Here is a 23,090-nt window from a genome sequence, read left to right on the forward strand (position 1 = left end):
GGACACAGGGCATCCTCCACACAGATCTTGTGAAATCACAGGTCAAATCACAACATGCTCTCTGCTCCAGATCCTTGACGGCTCCCAGCTCACTCACAGGAAGAGCCAAACCCTATGAGAGGTGGTCTTCAGGGTCACCCCCACCACCCCCCTCTCACTCTCTCATCTCCAAGCACCCTGTCACTCACATCAGTCCAGCTAATATCATGATCTTCTTGGAGCACCCCAGTTATGCACCTGCTTCAAAGCTTCTGCAACTGCTGTTCTTCTGGAATGCCTTTCCCTCACCTATTTGCAAGCTTTGCTCATTCATTTCCTTCTTATCTTTGTCCAGGCCTTCTTGATGACCCCAAATATATTAGCAACCCCAAACATTCTTTATCCCACACTTCTCTCTTACCCAGCGCTCATCACATGACAATCTACATTTTTCCTGGTTTGTTTGTTTACTGTTTGGCTCTTTTCACATGAAATAAGCTCTGCAAGGGTAAAACCTGTGCCTGTCTTGTTCCCTGTTTTAAATTTTATAGATCATAGAGGATGCCATGGTCCAATGTCTGCATTTCCTCCTTCTCAGCTGCTGGGGAGGTGGTACACAGACAGCCTACAGCTGAGTGCCTCTCTTGGTCAAATGTGAAGCTGAAGAGAGTCACGTGGCCCAAGGTAACACAACCTTCTTCGGGTTGTCCATATCAGTGGTGATATCAATTGTGGTGTGGGAAGGCCCAGCCCCATCATCTGGATTAAACACAACTCATAGGGGCCATTCCATTCTGAGAGCTCCTTATGGGTGCTACTGTGCCTTTTTAAAACTGTACCAGTTCTTTTCCTCCCAGTCCTACACTCTTCCCTCCATATGATGCTGATCCTGAGAGCACTACTCCATGAACTTTGAAAGTACAGTTCTCAAACTCAGAGTCTACTTCCTGGGAAACCCTGAAAGGATCACAGACGAAGAAACTAAAAACATATTGTGTAAGTAACTTGTCTGTGGTCACTTAGCCAGTAAGGGGTGGAGCCAGGACCAAACCCACAGAGTCCAGTTCCAGAGCCTATGTTTTTAACTATCACTTCCTACTGTTACCCACACAACCATATACCCCCCTCCCAGAAATGTAAGGTATATTAAATACCTTAGTGTGAATATTTATACAAGAAAGGCATGGAATTAGGGATGGGAGATGAAAGGGGAAATTAATAGAAGAGAAGAGATAGCAAACCATTATAGACTGATGAGTGTGATTAACTTAAATAGCAAACCACAAAAAAAAACCCACAGGGGTTTGAGTACTACACTGAATAGAACAGATGATTCCAGAAATAAAAATGAGAGTGGGAAGGTGATAAAAAGATGGGATAATGAAATCTCATATGATTGTTGGTAGGATTTATGATCTATAACACAAGCTATGGGGTCTGTCTGATACAGTGGTTGCAACTACTGTAAGAGGTGAGGTAATCTTGTAGACTTTAGTTTCCTTCCTTGAAATTTATGGACTGGCTTAGTTACCATATGTACTGTTATTGGCATTTCGGGTAAAATGGTATTTTTTTTTCCTGACCATAATGCACACATCCAAAGGCTATTATTGTGATTAAATAAATCAATGTTATAATAGTATTTTTATAAACTATAGAGTGTTTTACAAATAATTATACCTGAGTGAGGAATCCTCACAGATTTATCTAATTCACACTGTTATCAAGTAGAATTCTAATAAAATCTCTCTATCTATTTTAAAAGAATTTCTTTCAAAAAAGCTCAAATCCCAGAGTTCCCATTGTTGCTTGGTGGTAATGAACCCAATAGTATCCATGAAGACTCGGGTTCAATTCCTGTCCTCACTCAGCAGGTTAAGGATCCAGCATTGCCATGAGCTGTGGGTGTAGGTTGCAGACTCGGCTCAAATCCTTCATTGCTGGGGCTGTGGCATAGGCCCCCAGCTGCAGCTCTGGTTCGACCCTTAGCCTGGGAACTTCCATATGCTGCATATAAGGCTCTAAAAAGAAAGGAAAAGAAACAAACAAACAAACCTCAAATCCCCTTAGAAAAACTTTGCAATGCTTAGCATCTTGAGGAAAATTCTTCCTTGTAAGTATCCTGAATCCCCAGCATTATGAATCCCTCCCATTTCTTCTTTTTTGGATTTCTATGGAGGCAATATGCCTGCCCTTTTAATAATTATCCACTTTTTTGAATTTTTGAACATTATTCCTTATTTCTTGTCTATCTTATAGAACTGCAGTTCCTCTGATATCAACAGTGTCATTTCACCCCCTTCAAGGTGCAAAGCTAGCCTCTCTCCTCCAAATATTGAAAACTGTGATGGGATTTGTAGACTTCTTATCTCAGCATCAGTACTTTAAAACATGAACCTAAAAATCACTATTTAAAAGATCCAATTTCTATTTTAAAAAATTTTTGCTGATGTGTGGTTGATTTAAAATGTGCTAATTTCTGCCATACAGAAAAGTGATTCATTCTTTTTCATTATGGTTTATCATAGGGTATTGTTATCATATAGTTATCATATACGATAATATGTATATCGTATACGATAATAATGTGTATTGTATTATTATCGTATAGTTCCCTATGCCATACAATAGGACTTTGTTATTTATCCATCCTCTATAATAGTTTGCTTCTGTTATCCCAAACTCCCAATCCATTCCTCCTTTCCCACCTTGACAACCACAAGTCTGATTTTTATAACTGAGTCTGTTTCTGTTTCATAGATAGGTTCATTTGTGTCATATTTAAGGTTTCACATATAAGTGATATCATATGATATTTGTCTTTTTCTGATTCAATTTCTAATTAAGCCACTCGGAGAAATAATATTCTTAGAGTAAATGGGAATAAAGAGCAAAAGTAATATAAATTCTTTTAATTTCATTTTAATATTTTGGAATCCAAGTTCTTTGCATTAGTTTATTATAATCGTCTTTTCCTATAAGCAGATATTATTCTCCTTTACTGATAAAAGCGAGTGAATCTCCAAGGAGACTGAGAGTAAAATCAAATAGGCATCCTTCAAGCCAATTAAAAATCTAGAATACAAATCTCCTGATTTGTAATCCAAAGCCATGTCTATGGCACTGCACACAATGATTACATTTATTTTTCTAGATATAGTTTTAAAAACACATACAGATGATTCAGGAAAAAAAGCTTGTAACATCCATTTCATATCCCCAAGCAATCTTCTCTAGAAATTCAGTCAATTGTTACTGTTCTACTGGGAAAAAAAAAGTCATTTTTATTTTTAAGTTGGTAGTCATGTGCAAAGACAAATGCAGCCATATTGGTAACAAGAGCTCCTTTCTCTTCCCTTTTCATTTTCCATCATTCTCACTTTGTTTTCTCCTTTCGTTTGCTTTTGGTATTTTCTAGTTTCATTATCCATTATCTATCTAATAAAATAGAGGTAGCATTCATGCTACCTCTATTTTATTACTCCATTACAGTATTGTTTATCTTTGAGGTACAGAGTAAGCCAATGGATTCCACCCTATGAAAACCCGAGATAATTTCAACTGTGTGTCAGGTGTCTATAAACTCATCCAGTCTTGTGACCTCTGATGCGTCCCTTCTTTCTCTGGTGTTGGACAGCAGCTTTCAGGTGTATGAACGGCAAAAGCAGGACAGTTTCTGCTTCCTCCCGATATATATTACCCTGGGAAAATCTGCAGACCTTACATACATAGTATAATGTCTTATCGAATCAGTATTTCAGCTGAAGCTGCTTATAACTGATGCCTGTCAGACTTTGGTTGTAATGTGTACGCAATGGAGAAAATACATGGTGAGGCATATTGTACTTGCCAAAATTTGACCATGACAGTAAGATGGAGAAGGTACAGACTGAGGTCAGGAAAGGGAATTGCTATAGCAACACAGAGGAGAAAAATCGCTTAGCCTTATATGAGAATATTTTATGGAATGAATATTCAGTTTCTTGTTATTTACAGTATATTTAACATTTTATATCTACAGGGGATTATTTTTCTTTTGATAATTAGAATCATAATTTTCCCACTGTGTGCTAAGAAAAAATTTACTTGTAAATCTCCTTAAGTGCAAAGAACTGTGTCATATTCAGCTTTATAGTCCCAGAAACCTTACCATGATCCCCAGGTTATATGAGGCGTGTTCGACTCAATTCCAGAATATCATCAAATCCACGTTAGAGATGTGAGAATTAAAAAAAAATTAATTTTTAAGTTCTCAAACTTGTTACAATACTGTTTTCTAGTTTTTAGCAATCTATATAATCAGAAATAGCCTAGGGTGTACAGTCTGTTGCAACATAAATATTTCTTGTTCTATCCAAAGTATATACGAGAAAAATGTCATAACTACATACATCCAAGTAAAATCATACAAAGCAAGTTTGCACGGGACCATTTTGCATTAAATAAAAATACACCATACCTGATTTGGGGCATTAATCATCACAATAACAATTACCTGGATTTATATTAAAATAAATATACAAATAATGGGTGTAAATTTAATTTAATTTGTTGCAGTACATATCTGATATTAATCTCTTAATTAAAGAGATCAATTATTAAAGAATTCTCTTAAAACTATATAATTATATAAGTTGTATAAATAGGCCCTGCATTTCATTCTACCTCATGAATTAAAAATATACCCATTGTATCAATGCTGTGTATTCTTAGAGACATTTTATGTCTATGGACATTATTATACAACTTCCCATAAGATGTTATTAAAATTTAACTGTAGATTCTTCCAGACTTCTATCAGGATAATATATTTATAATTATATTAATAGTTAAAATACAGTTTTTATGTTACTGGACTTATTTTTTGTTTTTAGGAATCCATCAAAACTCTAGTTAATGCAAAAATACTGTTGCGAGTATGGAAAATATTAATGGTCTTATCCTTATAATATGACTGCAAGATTTTGAAAGAATAGCAGGTGTTAAAAATTGTCCCTTAACCACCCACACACTAGATTTTGAGAGGCGGCTCCTTTAATATTTTTTTTCTTACTTCAGTATTTGTTGCTTAAGGAAGTCCGTGGGTGGATAAGATGTTATTATCTCTCCTACACACACCCGTTTTCCTATTTACAACATTAAATCTCCACATATAGAAGTACTTGAACACCAACCCCTTTCTTTCTATTACTTTCTGAAATTCTTTGGAATTTGGTCCACACAGTATCACATATTACCTTCCTATAGGATGCATATATAGTTAATTATAATTTATCCTGAACTTCTTTTTTCAAGTGTGAGTCTATCCAAAAGGTTATTTGATGTAGATGCCTTTCAGATAAACATTTTTATTTGAAAACAGAATCCCATAAACAGCCAGTCTTATGTTTAAGACTAATAATAGAAAATTGTTCTTTGTATTAATGAGTTTTCTTAAACACGAAAAGAGAGGATACAGTCGGTGAAATGGGAAAAGCCAACTTTTAGGATCTGTAGGCAGCATTTGTTGCTTATTGTACAAATTACCTGAATGTGCATTTTGCAGACCATGTTAAAGACATGATAAACATATTTTATTAAATAAAGTTAGCCCTTTGAATTGTTTCACCTAAATAAATAGATAAAGATTTTTAAACTCTCTAAAAAATGTATGCTAACAAGATAACATAAATTGTATGAAACTTTTAGATCATTTTTATACTGCAGTAAAAATGTTCCCTCAAGTACAATAAATGACAAAGATATGCCCTCATGCAAGTGAGTCAAATTATTTTAAAAATAATCAGATCTAATCTTCAATGCTAATGCAATATTCACTCATTTAAAAATATAGGACAATACAAAAAAAGGTAAAAATTGATGTATTTTTAAAGTGATTTTGCATTTGGAGGTTTAATGATATCATTTGATAGACACACATAAGTGTTTTGCAAATAAGATTGTTTACTTCAGTATTCAGATCAATGCACTCCATTTGGGAATTATATTAGCTTTTGTTAAAAGAAATTAGAAAAATAACCACTAATCAACCAAAATGCTTGCAAAGATGCCCCAATTATTGGCTAAATACACACTATGAGAATATATCCTATAGAGACCAGTTAGCACAATCACTAGCCAGGATTGTCTGATTACCAAGCACAGGTAATCCAATCACTTCTGGTTAATTCAAAGGAAACTGATTCCAACTCCTCTGATACCTTGCTATTAGGAACTCTGTCAGAATAGAGAACAAGTCCATATTTTGTATAGCAAAGGCAGCAAGTCAAATATATTTTAAGCATAAACCAATAGATACATGAATTGGAATTGTGCAGGTCACTCTAAACTAGGTGTTTAAGTTCTAGTCAATAAGGTTTTATTTTTATCATTTTGTATTGAGTAAAAAATTACAGAAAATTAAAACTATTAGTATTTCAGAACAAAGTAACACAGACCAGAAAAAAATTCAGTAAAAACAAAACAAAAACAATGTGTGTCTGACTAAAGAAAATAAAGGGTGGGGAGGATTGCCTGGGTAGGAGTAAATACTCATTTATCACAACTTTCAGAAGAATAACTCTAAAAAGACTATACTCGGAATTAAATGGACTACACATTCATTTTCTTCTCAAAGCAATTATCTCTTAAGAAGTTGCTTCCCCTGCTCCCCCCACCAAGCTAGTATTATACTATAATTGAAAGGCAGGGTAAAACAAGAGAAAAAATAGTTTGCCACCAATATATGAAATTTATGTTATAAACATCATACTCAATAGATTAAAATGATGTCCTAAAAATCACCTTATTCAGATCACAGTGTAACATAATGAACCCAAGATTTCTATATAAACTGCAACAAGGAAGTGTATGACTTCACTGTCAATTGCATGTGCTAATTACAGTGACCAAAAACTGGAAACTAGTATCTGAAACATACACCACACTTATTATCTAAAAAAATGAAGAAATGATACATGAGAAGACTCAATCAGAAAAAAAAGTATACCATGAAGCTTTAACAAAAGGAGCAAAGAAGAAATTCTGTGTTTTGTTTTTAAAGGTAGTAAAAGATTAACAATTGTTGCATGAACAGTGGAACGGTTGAAATAACACAATATCTACCAAATTAAGTACTCTATACATAAAACTAAATAGTTGGGAAACACACAGAATTTTGCATAAAACTACTTCCTTCCAAAAGCAGCATTTTTTTTTAATTTTTTTTTATTTTTATTTTTTTTGTATTTTTAGGGCCCCACCCCTGGCATGTGGAGCTTCTCAGGCTAGGGGTCCAATCAGAGCTATAGCCGCTGGGCTACACCACAACCACAGCAATGCTAGATCTGAGACACACTACACCACAACTCATGGCAATGCCGGATCCTTAACCCAATGAGCGAGGACAGGAATCAAACCTGCGTCCTCATGGATACTAGTCAGATTCTACAGAGCCATGATGAGAACTCCCAAAAGCAACATTTTAAAAAACTGATTAATTTCCAAATATTCCAATGGTGAAGTATCTACTCAAGGAATATCTTTTTTCCTTTCTTTTTAAGATTTAATTTGTGTTAGAAATTAAACTTCTAGGAATGCCTTATTAGGAATACTATACTAACCAGCTAGGAAAAAAAGATTTCTTAGAAACTGTAAAAGATTGTTTTCACATCAAATGATGGTCCAATGTCATATGACATGGAAATATATCTCATACCCTCATTGTACTGAATCTTTACTCCTCCTCATTTCAGTCTTCATGAAAAAAAACTGTGCTCCCATATGCTGCTCTAATTGTATTCTCTGTGTATCGCTTATCGGCAATAGTTAAGCCTTTCCATCATTACATAAGGTAACGTGATAAACCTTTAAACTGTTGCCTAAACCAGAAAAGGTGAGCAGCAGAGATCTGACTTTCCTGAATCCAAGGCCTTCTATTCCTTATCTTTTATCAAATTCTTCATTTAAAAACTAACATTTACTTGGAAACATCCATGTAATCATTTTATACAACTTAAGCAAGGCCTTGAGAGACTGTTTATGTTTTTATTTATTTTCTTTTCATTATTCTTGTTGAAATCATAGTTAATTATTTTAGTTTTTTCTTCCTATGCTTAAAGATAGAATTTGTTTGGATTTCATTTGGAAAATCATTTTAGGAAATTTATAACGAAGGTTCAATCTACAAATAAAATCTTATTTGGCACTAAGTATATCAGATCAAATTTTGAAAGTTTTTGCCTGTCCCTTATCTCACATACTTCTTTAAAAACACAACTAAATCATGAAAACATATAACTTGTTTTAGTAAAAATAACTATAATTTAATCAAAGAAGTAAATGTACTATCTCATTTTCACTGGCTTAAAGTATGTTTATCTTTCTTACTTTTCTTTCATGAATTAAATAAAGTTCCTTCAATTCCAAACTATTAATTTGATGATTATGGCCTCATTTACATGATAGCCATGTGTGTGTTAATATCAATACCTTGTAATTCTACATTTTAAAAATCCAACATTTAAATGATTTTCTCCTGAGTTATCTGACCTGCCAAACGTGCTTGGAGGCTTCTGTTAGGAAGTTTTGACATGAAGATTTATTTCAAAGTAACTCAAACACATAAATAAACAGGAAGATTAGAGGGAAATAGAATTCTTAAGTATGGTTCATAAGTAAATCGAATAATTTATATGGTATAGACTCTTAATAAAGAGAAAGATATTTTTTGTTTTCTCTTTCCTAAAATTCAAATTGAGAAGTTATCTCAGATATCTGTAATGGTGAATACATCAGTAATTATCCATAAATAATATTGACATGTAAGTCTTCAAACATATAAAATGGCAATTCCTACCTCCATCTCCAGATCCCGATCCTGCATCTGGGGGGAAAAAGGAAATGATTTGTTTTTATTTGAAAAACATACTCAAAAAATATTTATAACTTTAAAAAACTTATATTTACTGCTCCATTAAGATGGTAATATAACTGAAAATTTACTGATATTTAATATGAAAAATATTCATTCACATCAATTGAGTATAATTTTTATAACATAACTTGTAAGATAAATTCCCTATTATATTCATTCTTAAACATCATGAAAAATGTATTACCTAGCTTTGGTAAAATTCCTAAACTTGTCTATGTAAATTTTTTTTTTTTTTTTGCTTTGTTTAGGGCTGCACCTGTGGTATATGGAAGTTCCCAGGCTAGGGATCAAAGCGGAGCTACAGCTGCAGGCCTATGCCACAACCACAGCAATGCCAGATCCAAGCTGTGTCTGTGACCTACACCACAGTTCAGGGCAACATTGGATCCTTAATCCACTGAGTGAGGCCAGGGATCAAACCCAAAACTTCATGGATCCTAGTCAGATTTGTTTCCCCTGAGCCAAGATGGGAACTCCCTAAAATTTTTAATTTTTATTTTAATTAAGATGAATTTAGTGCCAATAACAAAAAAAAAAAATTAAAAGTGAGATACTTATAACAATCACTGGGATTTTGAAATTAAACAGTCTAAGATATGTGGCAAATAAAGTCATAATTAAGGACTGTATATTTTTTTTTTTAGGGCCACGCCCACAGCATATGGAAGTTCCCAGGCTAGGGGTTGAATGCTGCAGCTGCTGGCCTACACCAGAGCCACAGCAATGCCAGATCCAGATCTGAGCCATGTCTGTGACTTACACCACAGCTCATGGCAATGCCGGATCCTTAACTCACTGAGCGAGGCCAGGGTTCGAACCACAACCTCATGGTTCCTAGTTGGATTCATTTCCACTGCACCACAATAGGAACCCAAGGATTGTTTTCTTGTACATTGCATATACAAAGGGAAAAAAGAGTTTAAAATTTAATATCTTTTCATATAAGAGCTAATATGTTTTTCAAATACCACAATTGTGGATGAGTCTATCTACAACCAAAAGCCTCCTTTGTTTTTAAAATCAGTAGAAGAGTCAGCTTTTGTCTCCATGATTAAAATTGGCCATACCCTAGGTAATGCTGGCAGAAAAGACAAAAACTTCCCTCTGTCTTTCTCTTTCTCCACTTCTCTCCTCTCCCCTCTATATAATTACAACTCTTGAAAGTTGTCCATTTCTGAGAACTAAGTTCCTGGGAACACTCAATTTCCTAGATGGAGTCAAGACCATTGATTTCCATCTGTTTCAACTTGTTAAGGTTTAACATCATCTTTCTTTTGTCTCTCTGCTTCCCTCCATTCTAAATACATTTGGTTATGTATTTTTAATGTTAATACTGGGAAATAAGACTAATACTGATATTCTTTGTCTTTGCCCTCATTTTACACTGAAATCTCAACTAGGGTTCTAGAACTACAAAAAAATGCCACTTCAACAAATTTGTGTTTGCTGTTTTAGACCAATGAAAATAAAACCCTACTTCTATTTGTTTGACTCCAGGACACTTTATTGAGAGGCATTTCATAGAAGGAAGCATGATGTATGAAGATCTACAGAAGGCTGATACAGGGAAAAAGAGATGCCTCCCCAGTAGTTCTCCCTTGTCATTATGTTAGACATTAACACCGCCATGAAGAAGCAGTAGTTTCAATTATCAGCTTTGGTGGAGCTCCGAACTAACTAAACTCACAGGGTCTAACACTTTATGAATCAGAACATCAAGTCATTAACTGCTTATGTGACTGAGGAGTGTGCCCTTGGGCAAGGATATCCTTTCCTTAAAGGCAAGGTAATTGGCAAAAACAGTTTACAATAAAAACTCTTCTTAGTAGACTCAAATAAGGATTTTATTTGAATGCTTTGACTCTTTTAAGGTAACAGATCCAGAAAGGCTGATGCATTCATTTCCTGATAGGAAAATAGTCCTGTCAACTGAACTGAGTCCTAAATCACGGCATAATCACTTTTGGGTAGGACAGTGCTTCAATGGTCAATGTTTGTCAAGTTTCCTTTTTGTATCCCTTCACAGCTAGAATTTTAACTGACTTTATTTGAATTAATTTGAAAGCTTAATTTCATATTACTTATAAAATCATCAGAGGCTAATAACAGGTTGCACTATTATAGCACTAATACCTTCTACTTGTGTTTTAGTTGAATGTGTGTAGTTTCTTGTTCCTTTCCCACTAAGACTGTAAATGTCTTTAAATCAAGAACCATTTCTTGTTCAGCTTTCTATATTTATATACACATAAAAGGAAATGCATAAAAGCGTATGGATTCCAAGCTCCAAACATACTCATTGGATAACATAAGGAATGGTATTCAACCCTCTTAAGCTTATTGGTCCTCTAGTCAATGGGGAGAGGACTGGACTGTTTTGAGGATAACTGCACAATAGCACATTTTAAATGCTTATCACTGTGTCTGGAAGATAATAATTAAAAATTTGAGTGAACATCTTACCCATTCATCTATAGCTTTTCTATTAAATGCATATGGCTAGAGAAAATCAAGAAAAGCAGCAGTAGTATTTTGGCTTGTATTTCACATGCATGTTTCTAAAAATTCAAAGGGCATGGTCCTTAAAACAATCTGTATTTGGCTTGACCCAAATTAAATATCTAGGGAAGAAAGGAGGCATATACTGGGAAAAAAAAAGTCACTTAAATCCGTGGCATCATTATAAAAAAGTGATGGGAAGCTTTAACACATTCTCCACTATAAAATGAATCATCTTGCCAAACAAGAGATAAGCAGCCTGCTAAAGCTTTATTAGTGAAACAGAAACACCTAAGAAACACCTAAGAAAAGAAGACCTGAATCTGGGCTCTTAGTCAATACATTTCTTATAAAGCAAAAAAGTGAAATTGACAGTGAGGCTATTGTGAATAGGAATAGGAAATAATTTTCCTGAAACAAACAAACAAACCCTGATTTGTAAGTTCAATGAAATATAATAAATGTAAAGGTATATCTTCTACTGCCTTTTATTCCCAGAGATCACAACTTGCCACCTCCACTCAGTGTCAAACAACATTAAAGAAAAAAATGGAAAATCTATGAAGAAAAGAATGAGAATCTCTTTCAGATCAAAAGTCAGAACTCCAATTTATTTACAGTCAGACCTGGTTAATCAAAATTACTTCGGTCCCTCCATCATTATTCAGATCAAAACCCTTTTAGATTTACAAGTCAATGGAAGGTGCATTCAGCAAGACTGACTTACTAATTAAATCCTGCAGAAATCTAAGTCTGTGAATAAGCTAGGGATGGATTACTCAATTGTGATTAAATTTTCTACTTGGTTAAGTATTTCTTTTCATAGTATAACCAACACATTAGGGACGATACTAGAAAGTCTGAATGAATCAGAAGAATGTTATTGCATGTGCTGACAAGAACGTGGAGGTTGGCAAATAAGAAAATAGAAATGTTGCTACTAAACACTGTTAGCCACAACTATAACTTCATGACTGCTTTATGACTACTGCCCACTGATCCTTATTCGGCTACTGTCAGAGACAGACAGATATCCCATATGATCCTAAATGAGCAAATCCATTCGTCAGCAGTCTCTAGTATTTGCCTACATCATTCCTGGTTTTGGGAGTCAGAGATTCCATTTTTTTCCTATTCTATTTGTCCTAAAGTATCAGTTTTCAATTTTGCCCACTAGCTATGGCAGACTGATTTTTCATAATGAGTTTGCACCTTGTCTTTCTATTTTCCCCATCCTCACTATAAGACTAGCATGTTGGTCCTCCTTCTGTCCTATTGAGGTAAATGGTCCAATAACTCTTGCATGTTGCTCTTGCTTCCATTCGTTACTTCTCTCTCATAGATGGAGCAGCAATGAGCTGTTCGTGCTAGCAAATAAGCAAACATTGCACCAGTCCAGCTTGTTTCTCAATCATCATTACAGGAAGGACATTCACATAGTGAGGCAAAGAATCAAGTAGGAGCAATGACCATTTAAAAACCAAAACCAAAACCAAAACAAAAAACCTACATGATTGTCCATGAAGAATAATACCTTTCTCTTCTAATTCTTAGAAATTTTGGTAGTCACCAGTAGAACATGGAACATTATCAACTACTAACAATCAATAGGCTTAATATAACATACTGGACTTCCTCTTTGCTCATGTACTACCTTGCCCCCACCATCATATATATATATATATATAACTTTTAATATAAGTCCCTAGAATAGAAATACCTGGTATCTAAGAGAAACTTCAATAAAATAGACTTTTCCTGATACTATTCTATAGTTCCATTTTTGAAGAAAGCTCTTCTTTTATATCATTATTATTTATCCCTGAATATGCTTATGTCATCTAATTTCCCAGAAATTATGACTTGCCAGAAAGATGCTTATTTGTCACCAAGCACAACTATCAAGGGATACTAGGAGTTTCTTTAATATATGTAATGTTAATGTCTCAAACCTAACCTGAAAACAGCTTAAATTAACAGCACTGCTTTATCAAGTTGGGCTTTATTCCTCTTTGTTTTTTCTTCCTATAATGCTACTCAGCTCTAATATACGACCTCACTCTTCTTCCTTCCTTTCTTCATAGCATTCTTGGTACAATGTAACTAAAAAGCTTTGTGGGGTCCCAGGCTGACCATGTCAGAAAGCACAGAAGTCATTAGAAATCATGCTCATCATCAATACATCCTTCAATATTATCTGCTAAATGTTAAGAAGAGCATTTTGCAGGGCTACTAAGATTACCACATTTAAACTTACACACCCAAATGTGCAAGCTGCCCTCCAGCACACAATGTATTATTCCAACAAACAAACAAATAAAACTTTATTCATGCATAGATAGTTTTCCATGTATTTGGTACCTCAACAGTCAATCTATATTTCTAATTATATTAATTCAACTGTCTGTACTTCATTAAATAACATATACATTAAAATCTACAATATCTTTATGGTAGATTAATCTTTCTTCCAGAAATGATTTGAAATGTAAAAAGACACAGAATAAGAATAATGCAAGTTTTGTACAAAAGCATAAGAGGCTTGTCTAGCCAATGTATAGTCTGAATTATTTATTTGTAGATAACATAGGAAAAGCAAGACTCAGAATGGCTTTTGGACTCAGAATCCTTTCCAAAGGTTTCAGGGAGTCTTTAGGATCACATACATACCTGTGGCACATGATCCTTCAGATACCACAAGAATCTCACTCTGCTGTTTGCATGCAGCCTGCCGCAGGTAACATTCATTCTGGTAGCTCTCCCCATTGGAGCCGCACACAGGCACATAGTCACTGTTGCACTAGAAAGTACACATATGTAAGCTTACGGTTAATATTGGAGTCTGCATGCCTCTGATGCCTTGAATAGAAACCATCATTTAAAAAAGAAAGCACTTGTCTTTGTGTTCAGTGATCTGCATTGTATCCAGCAAGTCTTTGACCTTGCAAGGACATCATTCAAAGATATACAAAAGCAATGTCAAGTAAGCCAACTGGTCACCTGATTCAGATAGAGGAAAAAAAGCTGCTAAATTGATCAGGTAACTCCAACAAAGTGATAGGACAAGCAATAGTAAAAAGACATCACAACAAATGCATCAATATTATTTCATTTTTTTTCTGATATATGGCCCACCTGGCTTGGTGGAAAAAATGAGAACATGCTACAACATTTAATCTATTAAAAAATAGATGTCATCTATCTGTGTTTGGAGCAGAAGTTCATAGCTGAAATGCTGAAGAATTCAGTTTACTTCTTAGTATATTTTTCCTGTATTAAATTTATATCTTTGCAAATTTCCAAATATTTGGATAAGACATTGCTAGTTAATTTTTCATATATTTTAGGCCATTGGCTATTGCTGTAGATATGGTGTAGAAATGACAGACTGCAGAATACAGAAAATAAAATAAACAACTACTGAACTACATGTAAACTTGACTGATTATTCAAGAGTATGGCTATTAATATACATTTCATAGAGAGAAAAGTTCATTTTTAAAGCAATCTCATTACAAAAATGTACACATTTTACAATGGAAATGAAGTAACCTACAGGGTATACTCATCATAATATAATCACCCTCTAAGGCATTAGAGATACTTGGCTGTGTGCTATACCTGCTAATTATGCCAGTGATGTGATTATCTCATGATTACTACTACTGATGTGCTACATTGTTTAATTACAACAAATGTAATGATCAAGACTATTATTTATAAATACTCACCATGCCAGAAACTAAGTAAAGCAAATCATACATACACATGCATGTGGAAACACTTTGCTGTTTTCAACTTCTTATTAAAATATTTGGGTGTTTGATGTGCTACAAATTCAAAACATATAAAACATTCCGATGACTTAGTGAGGTGGCTAAGGTTTTAGTCTATCTGATAATAAACAAAAAACTTAATCATAAGTTAAATTCAACTCAAGGATATATGCAAAAATAAAAGCAAATTCTCAATATGGTTATAATCTGAGGGTAAAAATCCTAAGATTTATTTTTTCACTCTATTTTCTTATTATATTTGTACTTCCTTCCCAATCCACCATTTAGCTCTTGCTCTTTGCCTTTATGTAATAATGGCTTGACCATCCTAAATATTTTTTAAATGGTATAGATAATGTCCTCTGAAATGAAAGTTTTGAGTCTTACTTTGCACCTATTATTAAAAAACTTAAATATATTTTCTTTACTAATAGTTACACTATTCTTCCAACAGTAAATTCAAATTGTATGACACTCATAATCACCCTAATTGTTAACAAGGTAATTTAGATACTAAAACATATCTATTTAGAAATGATTTAAATATTTTAAATATGACATTTAAAAAAATCTTTATTTCTACAATTTCTAATCCAGACATTCTGGAAGGTCCTGTATAATAATTACTTTCCATGGTTCCACTATCGGCCCCCAGACTCAGTCTATCTACATTATTACATTTTAAAAACTATTTTGATAGAAACTTTGAGCTCATGAGGATCTTTAATTCAACAGGCAATTCACTACTGACCAGATGATACCTGTGTAAGGGCTGCTTTCCACAAGCTTTCCAAATACATACATATATATAAAACTGACCGACTATAAAATCAAACATCTTTATCACTACTGAAGAAAACGTGATAGGAAAATGTCAGTAAAAAGTTGAATTTTCCAATAAGCAGTACTGAAGAGATACCAAATAAATGAGGGTGGTGCTCATGTCAGAACCATATGGCCAGGGAAGCAGGTGATGGATGGGTGTTTTAAATGTTTGATAGGTGGGCTGAGTTCGGGACCAGGGACAGGAGAATATAGGGATGATTGATGAGGACCCACTGACACTACAATGGTGTCTGAGAACATGGAGGAGAGACCAAAAAGAAGCAAACAGCTGGTGACGTATTGTAGTCAGTAGATTTGCTGACCATTTCTGTAGGCAGATGAGAGTCATAATTAGTACAAATGGCTAGACTAGTTAGTGTCTCATGCTAGGGTTCTAGCATTCTTATCCCAGGTTACCTTTTTTTAAAGTTTTTTATTTTTCTGGGTGTTTTTTTTTTTTTAGAATTTTTTTTTATTTTAATGATTTTTATTTTTTTCCATTATAGCTGGCTTACAGTGTTCTGTCAATTCTACTGTAGAGGAAGGTGACCCAGACACACATACATGTATACATTCTTTTTTCTCACATTATCATGCTCCGTCTTAAGTGACTAGATATAGTTCCCAGTGCTATACAGCAGGATCTCATTGCTTATCCATTCCAAAGGCAATAGTTTGCACCTATTAACCCCAAATTCTGGTCTCTCCTACTCCCTCCTTCTTTTTAATCTCCATCTCCAACCCTGGTTATAGTTCTCTGTGTGAAGATTATTTGGGTCCACATGTTCTTCGCTCTAATCCCTAGCATTTATTTATCTTTCTCATCTACTTCTGTAAAAAGCACCAATTCAGTCAGTAGATGGGGACTGAGTATTTATTATCTCTGTCAAGTGCTGGTACACAATGCTGATATGCATCTTAAAATATCGAACAAACTGATAAAGTGTTCATATGCCACTTCTGAGGGATGCAGTAAGCCAAATGTGAACAGTGCTAAAAACAGAGCTGCCAAGTTCCATGCACAAGCCAAAAGGGAGATTTGTATGGAGTTGAAAAGAGCTTAACTGTAGATTATCAGCACGATGTTTTTGGCCCTTAGTACCATGACTTGCACTCATTAAAATGAATAACACAAAGAGGAAGCATACTCTAAATCGTTAAAGCTCAGGAAAGGAAGTATGGTCCCAGGTTCTCCCATTTCTCTCAATGCCTTCACACAGAACCTTTTGTATATCACTCAACAATGAAATTAATAAGTTTACAGTTTAGTTTCCCTATTTGAAATAGTTAACTGGGGCATTTGGGAAGATTAACAGAGTTACATTTCAAAATGCTTTGCAATATTCACTGAAAGAAATGTAAATTATTTGCTTTTCATGATATACATTTTAACTAGTAGAGTTACCACCTGACATTGACACTAAAGCTCATATGTCTAAAATTAGATAAAGGAAAACAGACTAAGTCTAAGTATAAAAATAAGCAAACTCCTACATTAAAGTATGTCATATTATTGGAAAAAATATTTAGTGGTAATCAGGAATACTCCTCAGTTTCAGATGAAGGGACAGATTCAGATGTTAGGTGATTTTCTAAAAGCCACATAGTTGGCTGGTAAGAGAAAAAAACAAGACTCAGGCCCAGATGGTTAAGCTCATTAACGTATGTGTTGTCCAAACTTCCTCTTAGGGGAAAAGTGATTCTGTTTTTCTTCAGATGTTTCAAAAATCTTAAGTTTATTTTCCAAATATGTGTTTTTCTGTCAATGATTTTGTTCCCAAATGTTCACATTGCTGAAGAAAGCAACATGTCACAGGAGTGGATTCAATGCTTTGATGCTCTAGAATATGTGGAATGTGTTTTGCTACAAACGAACAACAACAAAAAATATTACGTGAGAAGATTTTCATGTGATTTACTGCTGGTTTGGCTAATAAGAATTTCTTTTAACTGAGATTTCATCAGTTAGAAGCTATGTATAACTTATATTTTATATATTGTCAGCACCTTCCACAGAGTCTGGCATGTAGAAGGCACTCCACAGATGTTAAGTGAACTCTGTTATATTCCCAGTAGTCAAAGGCTTAGGAATATTGGCTTAGGATATGGCATGTTTCTCTTCCAGAAAAGAGAAAGATAAATGCATATGTTCCAACCCTTTGATCATTCCATAGGTAAATTTTACCTCTCTGTCACTACATCTCTTCGTATGGCTCATATGGGAAATTTTTCATGATTTTAAAAGAGTGGACAGGGCTGTGACTATGGTGAAAGTTACTCTGTGTGACGTCTGAGGCTAGGTCAATAAAGATATAGCTTCTACCTGGTTCTTTCTTGCTCTCTGGATGCTTGCCCTTGAAACCCAGCCATTGCACTATGAAGAAGCCCAAACCAACCCACAGAGAGGAAGAACAAGGTCCCCAGCTGACAGCCCAACATACGAGTGAGAGCCCTGAGACGAGTACAGAACCGAGACTTTGAGTTCCCTCCCCCACTCAGCTAATGCCAAGGGGAGCAGAGATGAGCTGCTTCCATTAAGCCCTGTCCAACTGCAGATTCATGAGTGAAATAAATGTTCATTGTTTTGAGCCACTAAGTTCTGGGCAATTTGTTATGCAGTCCTAGTAAATGGAACAATTGCAGATCTAAAGCGTGGCTTACCAAGTGAAAATATTTCATATTTGAATTAAATGATACTTGCAAAATTAAATAGGCTTAATTATATTTTTATATTATAAAGTGACAACTGATCATTATGTAGTAATTGATATGGCCAGTGCTGTCTATGAATAGCTGACTATATGTCTTCTTTTTTCCTTTCTTCCTTCTTTTATCTATCCATCCATCCATCCATCCATTCATCCATTTACTGCCTCTAAATTTTCATCTCCACATCTGATTTATCAGAATGACCAGGAAACCACCTGGTATTCAGAGAGGAAGAGAGGATACATGAGGTGGCAAGCCATTTCTGGAACTCATATCATCATCTAAGAATTAGTTGTACAACTTTTGATATTAAGAGTTGTCTACAATAAATTGGGACTTTTGTTGTTACTAATGTTTTTATTTGCCTGTATAATGTCCTAGAAAAAAAATTAGATTTGGTGTCAAGGGACCCAAGTTCTTGCTTTAGGATTACCACATAATGGTAAGTTATTTATATTTATGAGCTTTAATTTCCTATCTGTAAAAGGAGGAGAAAATAATTATCTTGTTCAGTTGTGATAAATAAATAAGAAACATGTTTGAAGATTAGAATGTGTTTATTTTAAATCATTTAGGAGGGGTGAAGAGAAATATTTGTTGACCTTAGTGCTCCAATAATAATCCAAATTGGAAAAACATAGATTATACACACATACACCCATTTCTCTTTGAAATTTATCTCTCAGCCAGAAAGACTATTGTTTGTACCCCATTTTGAATAGAAGAATTCAGACTTGTATCTGAAAGCAGGAGAAACAGAGAGCAGATGACCTACACTAGTCTGGAACAGTATATAGGAAAATAGATTTTTCAGGACATTTTTCAGTGGGGGAAAAAAAGACATATCAAATTCATTGGCAGGCAAGTACTGGAAAGTACTGAGTAAAGATATTCTTGGCCTAAAATATCTCATTCTCATGATAAGATTTCAAAGAACTGAATGACTGGTTAAAGGCTATGACTGTTTTTAGGGTTCTCAAGCTGCACTAATAAATTATTTTCTTAGCACAACTTGTATATTTTCCTTGATCTTGAACTTAATTCAGCCGCTCTATATTCCTGGTATGTGCAGAGTCTAAATTTTCCACTAGGGAAATGTTTATTTCCTCCTGACAGACTGACAACTATTGCAAAGCACAAACTAATAGCCATGGTAATCTAGTAGTAAATTTAAAATGCTACAGGCATTAGGAAAAGAAAATTTACATTTTAGTTTCTCAGTCAAACCTGTATTCATTGCCCCCTCCCCTAGTCTATTCCATTCAATTATTATTTAAATTAATGAAAAATGTAACCAACTGACCAATGCATGAAAAAACACTTAAAAGTTTTGATAAAAGTTTTACCAAAACTCTTTGTGGAAACTGAAAACTGAACATAATTTCTTTAATAAAAAAATTATACATTTCCTTTTAGTAGCATGCATCCATTTAGAATTCTGTGAACTCTTTTTTTTTTCTTTCCAAAATCTTCTTATAATTATGGCTTTCCATGTGAGGAACATTCTTCTTGGTTCATTTTTTACTGTTTATGAGCTCACTTCTTATGTCTACCCTTGGTTACAAATTCTGGAGTTCCTGTCATGGCTCAACAGAAAACTGACTAGAATCCATGAGGACGCAGGTTTGATCCCTGGCCTCACTCAGTGGGTTAAGGATCCGGCACTGCCTTGAGCTATGGTGTAGACTGGCGGCTATAGCTCTGATTGGACCCCTAGCCTGGGAACCTTCATATGCCTTAGGTGCGACCCTAAAAAGACAAAAAAAAAAAAAAAAAAGTGAATTCTCTTTTCTCTCTCACTGGGAGGTTGAATTCAATCTAAAATATTTAAATTCCATCAACAATTCTAAATGTCACATATAGTTGGCGCTCCAAATTTGGGGGGGGGGTCCACATCCACAGATTCGACCAACTTTGGACAGAAAATATTGGAGAAAAAAAATTCCAGAGAGTTCCCAAAAGCAAAACTTGAATTTGCCACTTACCAGCAACTATTTATATAGCATTTACATTGTATCTACAACTGTTTACACAGCATTTGCATTGCATTGTAAGTGATCTAGAGATGACAAAGCATGTGGGAGAATGTCCATAGGTTACATAGGAATTCTACAAAATTTTATATAAGGGGCTTGAGCATCCCTGGATTTTGTTATTTGTGGTGGTCCTGAAACCAGTCCCCATGAGTTGAGAGACAACTGTACTCTAACAAATTTTAGACCTGAATTTGTGTTCTAATGTTTTATTTGTTCTATATACTTTTTTTTTTTAAGTTTTGCTTGCAATCTTGGAAAAGTTTTCCCTGATCCCCAGTATATAGTTCCGTTTATAGGACTATTACCTGGTTGAACTTTATGTTAGATTTCATGAGTATTTTAAAAAGTAATTCAATAACACTCAAAGGTGAAGATATCCGTATGGCATCTCTAATTGAATAATATGAACATATTGAAATCAAAAAGGTTTATGACTCACATGTTTGAAAGCATTTGTTAGATGATGTATATAATAATGACATTGAGTTCTATCTTTGATAAACACTAATAACCTAGTTTTGATGATACTGCCTCTGCAATCTCTTTTAGTTTTTACTTATTTTTTAAATATGATGCAAAGCACATCTTCCTCGTGTTTATGAAATGACTCGTGGCTATTTGCACTCTTTGGGATTCCTGGGAGAGTCAGTTGTAACTGAATGCGGTATCCATGAAAAATGGACATATAAGTGCCATGATTTCCAAACTAGCACAGTGGTCTTTGAAATCACATTAATAAGGAGTTCACTTAAAAACTTAACCAGATTGCCAGGATAATAAAACCCAAGACCATTAAAACAGAAGACAATAGGATCAAAAGAAGATGGCTCCAATCAAAGAACAAAAGTATAAATTCACACTTCTTATCCAAAAACAATTCTGACTATTGGTCCCAATAGTTGACTTATAAAATACATGTTAGAAGGGGCACAGAAAGATAATTTTCCTTTGACACATCAGAAGGACAACCTGAAGCTTTCCTCCAGTGGCATTTATAACTGTGGCGCATACCTTTCTCCAAAAAGCTATGTCTTTTTGACATCAGTTGGCTCTCTTGCCAGTACATTTGTTTGGTGCCAGCTTTCCTCTTAGCTTGCATAGCTATAAATTGCCAAGTGATGGGCTGTAAAGGAAGATCTCTGCTTTGTAGTCTCCTTAATGAATTAGAAGATGCAAACATCAGACTTCTTACCTTGAACTGACAGACGCAAGTCACAGTGTCTCCAATTCTTAAACACTCCCCATCAAATTTACAGGTGTTGGTGTCACAGAGGAAGAGATCATTTTCTCTGTCATCATATCCTCAAATTTAAAGAGAACACTCTAGTCATTAAAAAATGTTATAGACTTGAATAACAACAAAAAAAGAGAATACCTTGAAGCTTAAAAAAATTGCCCTAAATTTTAATTCCAACAACCACAGCTGTACTGCAAGGTCATTCTCTACTGACAACCTAAAAAAATTCTAGTTGTGATTAATATTTGTTTCTTTTTTAATCATAATTCTTTTCTAGTCAATTATCTTTTAATATTCTTTTTTGATAATGCTATTTTATTTTAGCTTGGGTTAATACTGGCAGTGGTGAATGAAGATTTACCTCTTGCTTCTTAGCTTCCTTTTTTCCCCTCATTAACTAAACTAGAGTTTATGACTCCCAAACTCCATTTTTAGAAAAGAGCTGATGATGGTCTCTGAATACCATTTTACCATTTCTCCATCTTTAATTATTCTTTTGCTTTAAGGTCTGCAACAACCCCTTATTTAGAATTTTTCCAGACAAAGAGGAAACAAAGCCCCAATAATAAAGATAAACAGGCACAGTGTTTTCTCTGATGGTCTGCCTGACTCAAATGAAGATTGATCACCTCCAAGTTAACAGGGGTGGTGGTGGAGGGGGCAGTGCCGGGTTCTTGACAATCTGCCTGTAAAACCAGTTTATTTTCTTTAGTTTCTGGGGATCCCTGTAAGATATCTGGTGGTAAAAAATTTCTTGATTGCCAATCCCAATTTTGTCTAAGTTATTCATTTCCTAAAACAGTACCATAGTTAGGGATGAAGCAAACTAGTCATGTTGGGCTACAAAGCTATCAAAATTTCAAACGATTTTGCATGTTGCTTAATATTCCTATGATACAGAACCTAAAAAGTGATGAGGTACCTGCTAAGTGGAACTTGGTCTTTCCAAGATAACATATATGCGTGCATGAGCCATGAGTAAGTTAAATAAAACATGTTGAGCTTTATTTTTTAAAAATGCCAAATTTAGAAATTACCAAAAAACAGAACAAAGGCAATATATTGACCCAAATCTAATAGGGTTGTAAATCTCAACTTGTCTTTAAAAAGCACAA

At 34.5% G+C, this 23,090-nt stretch overlaps 1 protein-coding gene across 1 annotated transcript in view; it reads right to left on the reverse strand.

Moving 5' to 3' along the window:
• TMEFF2 (transmembrane protein with EGF like and two follistatin like domains 2) overlaps positions 1–23,090 on the reverse strand; it is a 261,091-nt gene that overhangs the window by 236,098 nt on the left and 1,903 nt on the right. Inside the window, exons 2-4 of the mRNA XM_021075732.2 lie at positions 21,931–22,040; positions 14,063–14,192; positions 8,816–8,842 (exon numbers count right to left, since the gene is read on the reverse strand). Of these exons, the coding sequence (XP_020931391.1) occupies positions 8,816–8,842; positions 14,063–14,192; positions 21,931–22,040 (267 nt within the window). The remainder of the gene's footprint in view (positions 1–8,815; positions 8,843–14,062; positions 14,193–21,930; positions 22,041–23,090) is intronic.

This window comes from Sus scrofa, chromosome 15 (assembly GCF_054392235.1).
Source record: "Sus scrofa isolate SSC_HxYL_T2T_F1_AM1 chromosome 15, Sscrofa_HxYL_maternal_Yorkshire_Landrace_v2.0, whole genome shotgun sequence".
Lineage (NCBI taxonomy): Eukaryota > Metazoa > Chordata > Mammalia > Artiodactyla > Suidae > Sus > Sus scrofa.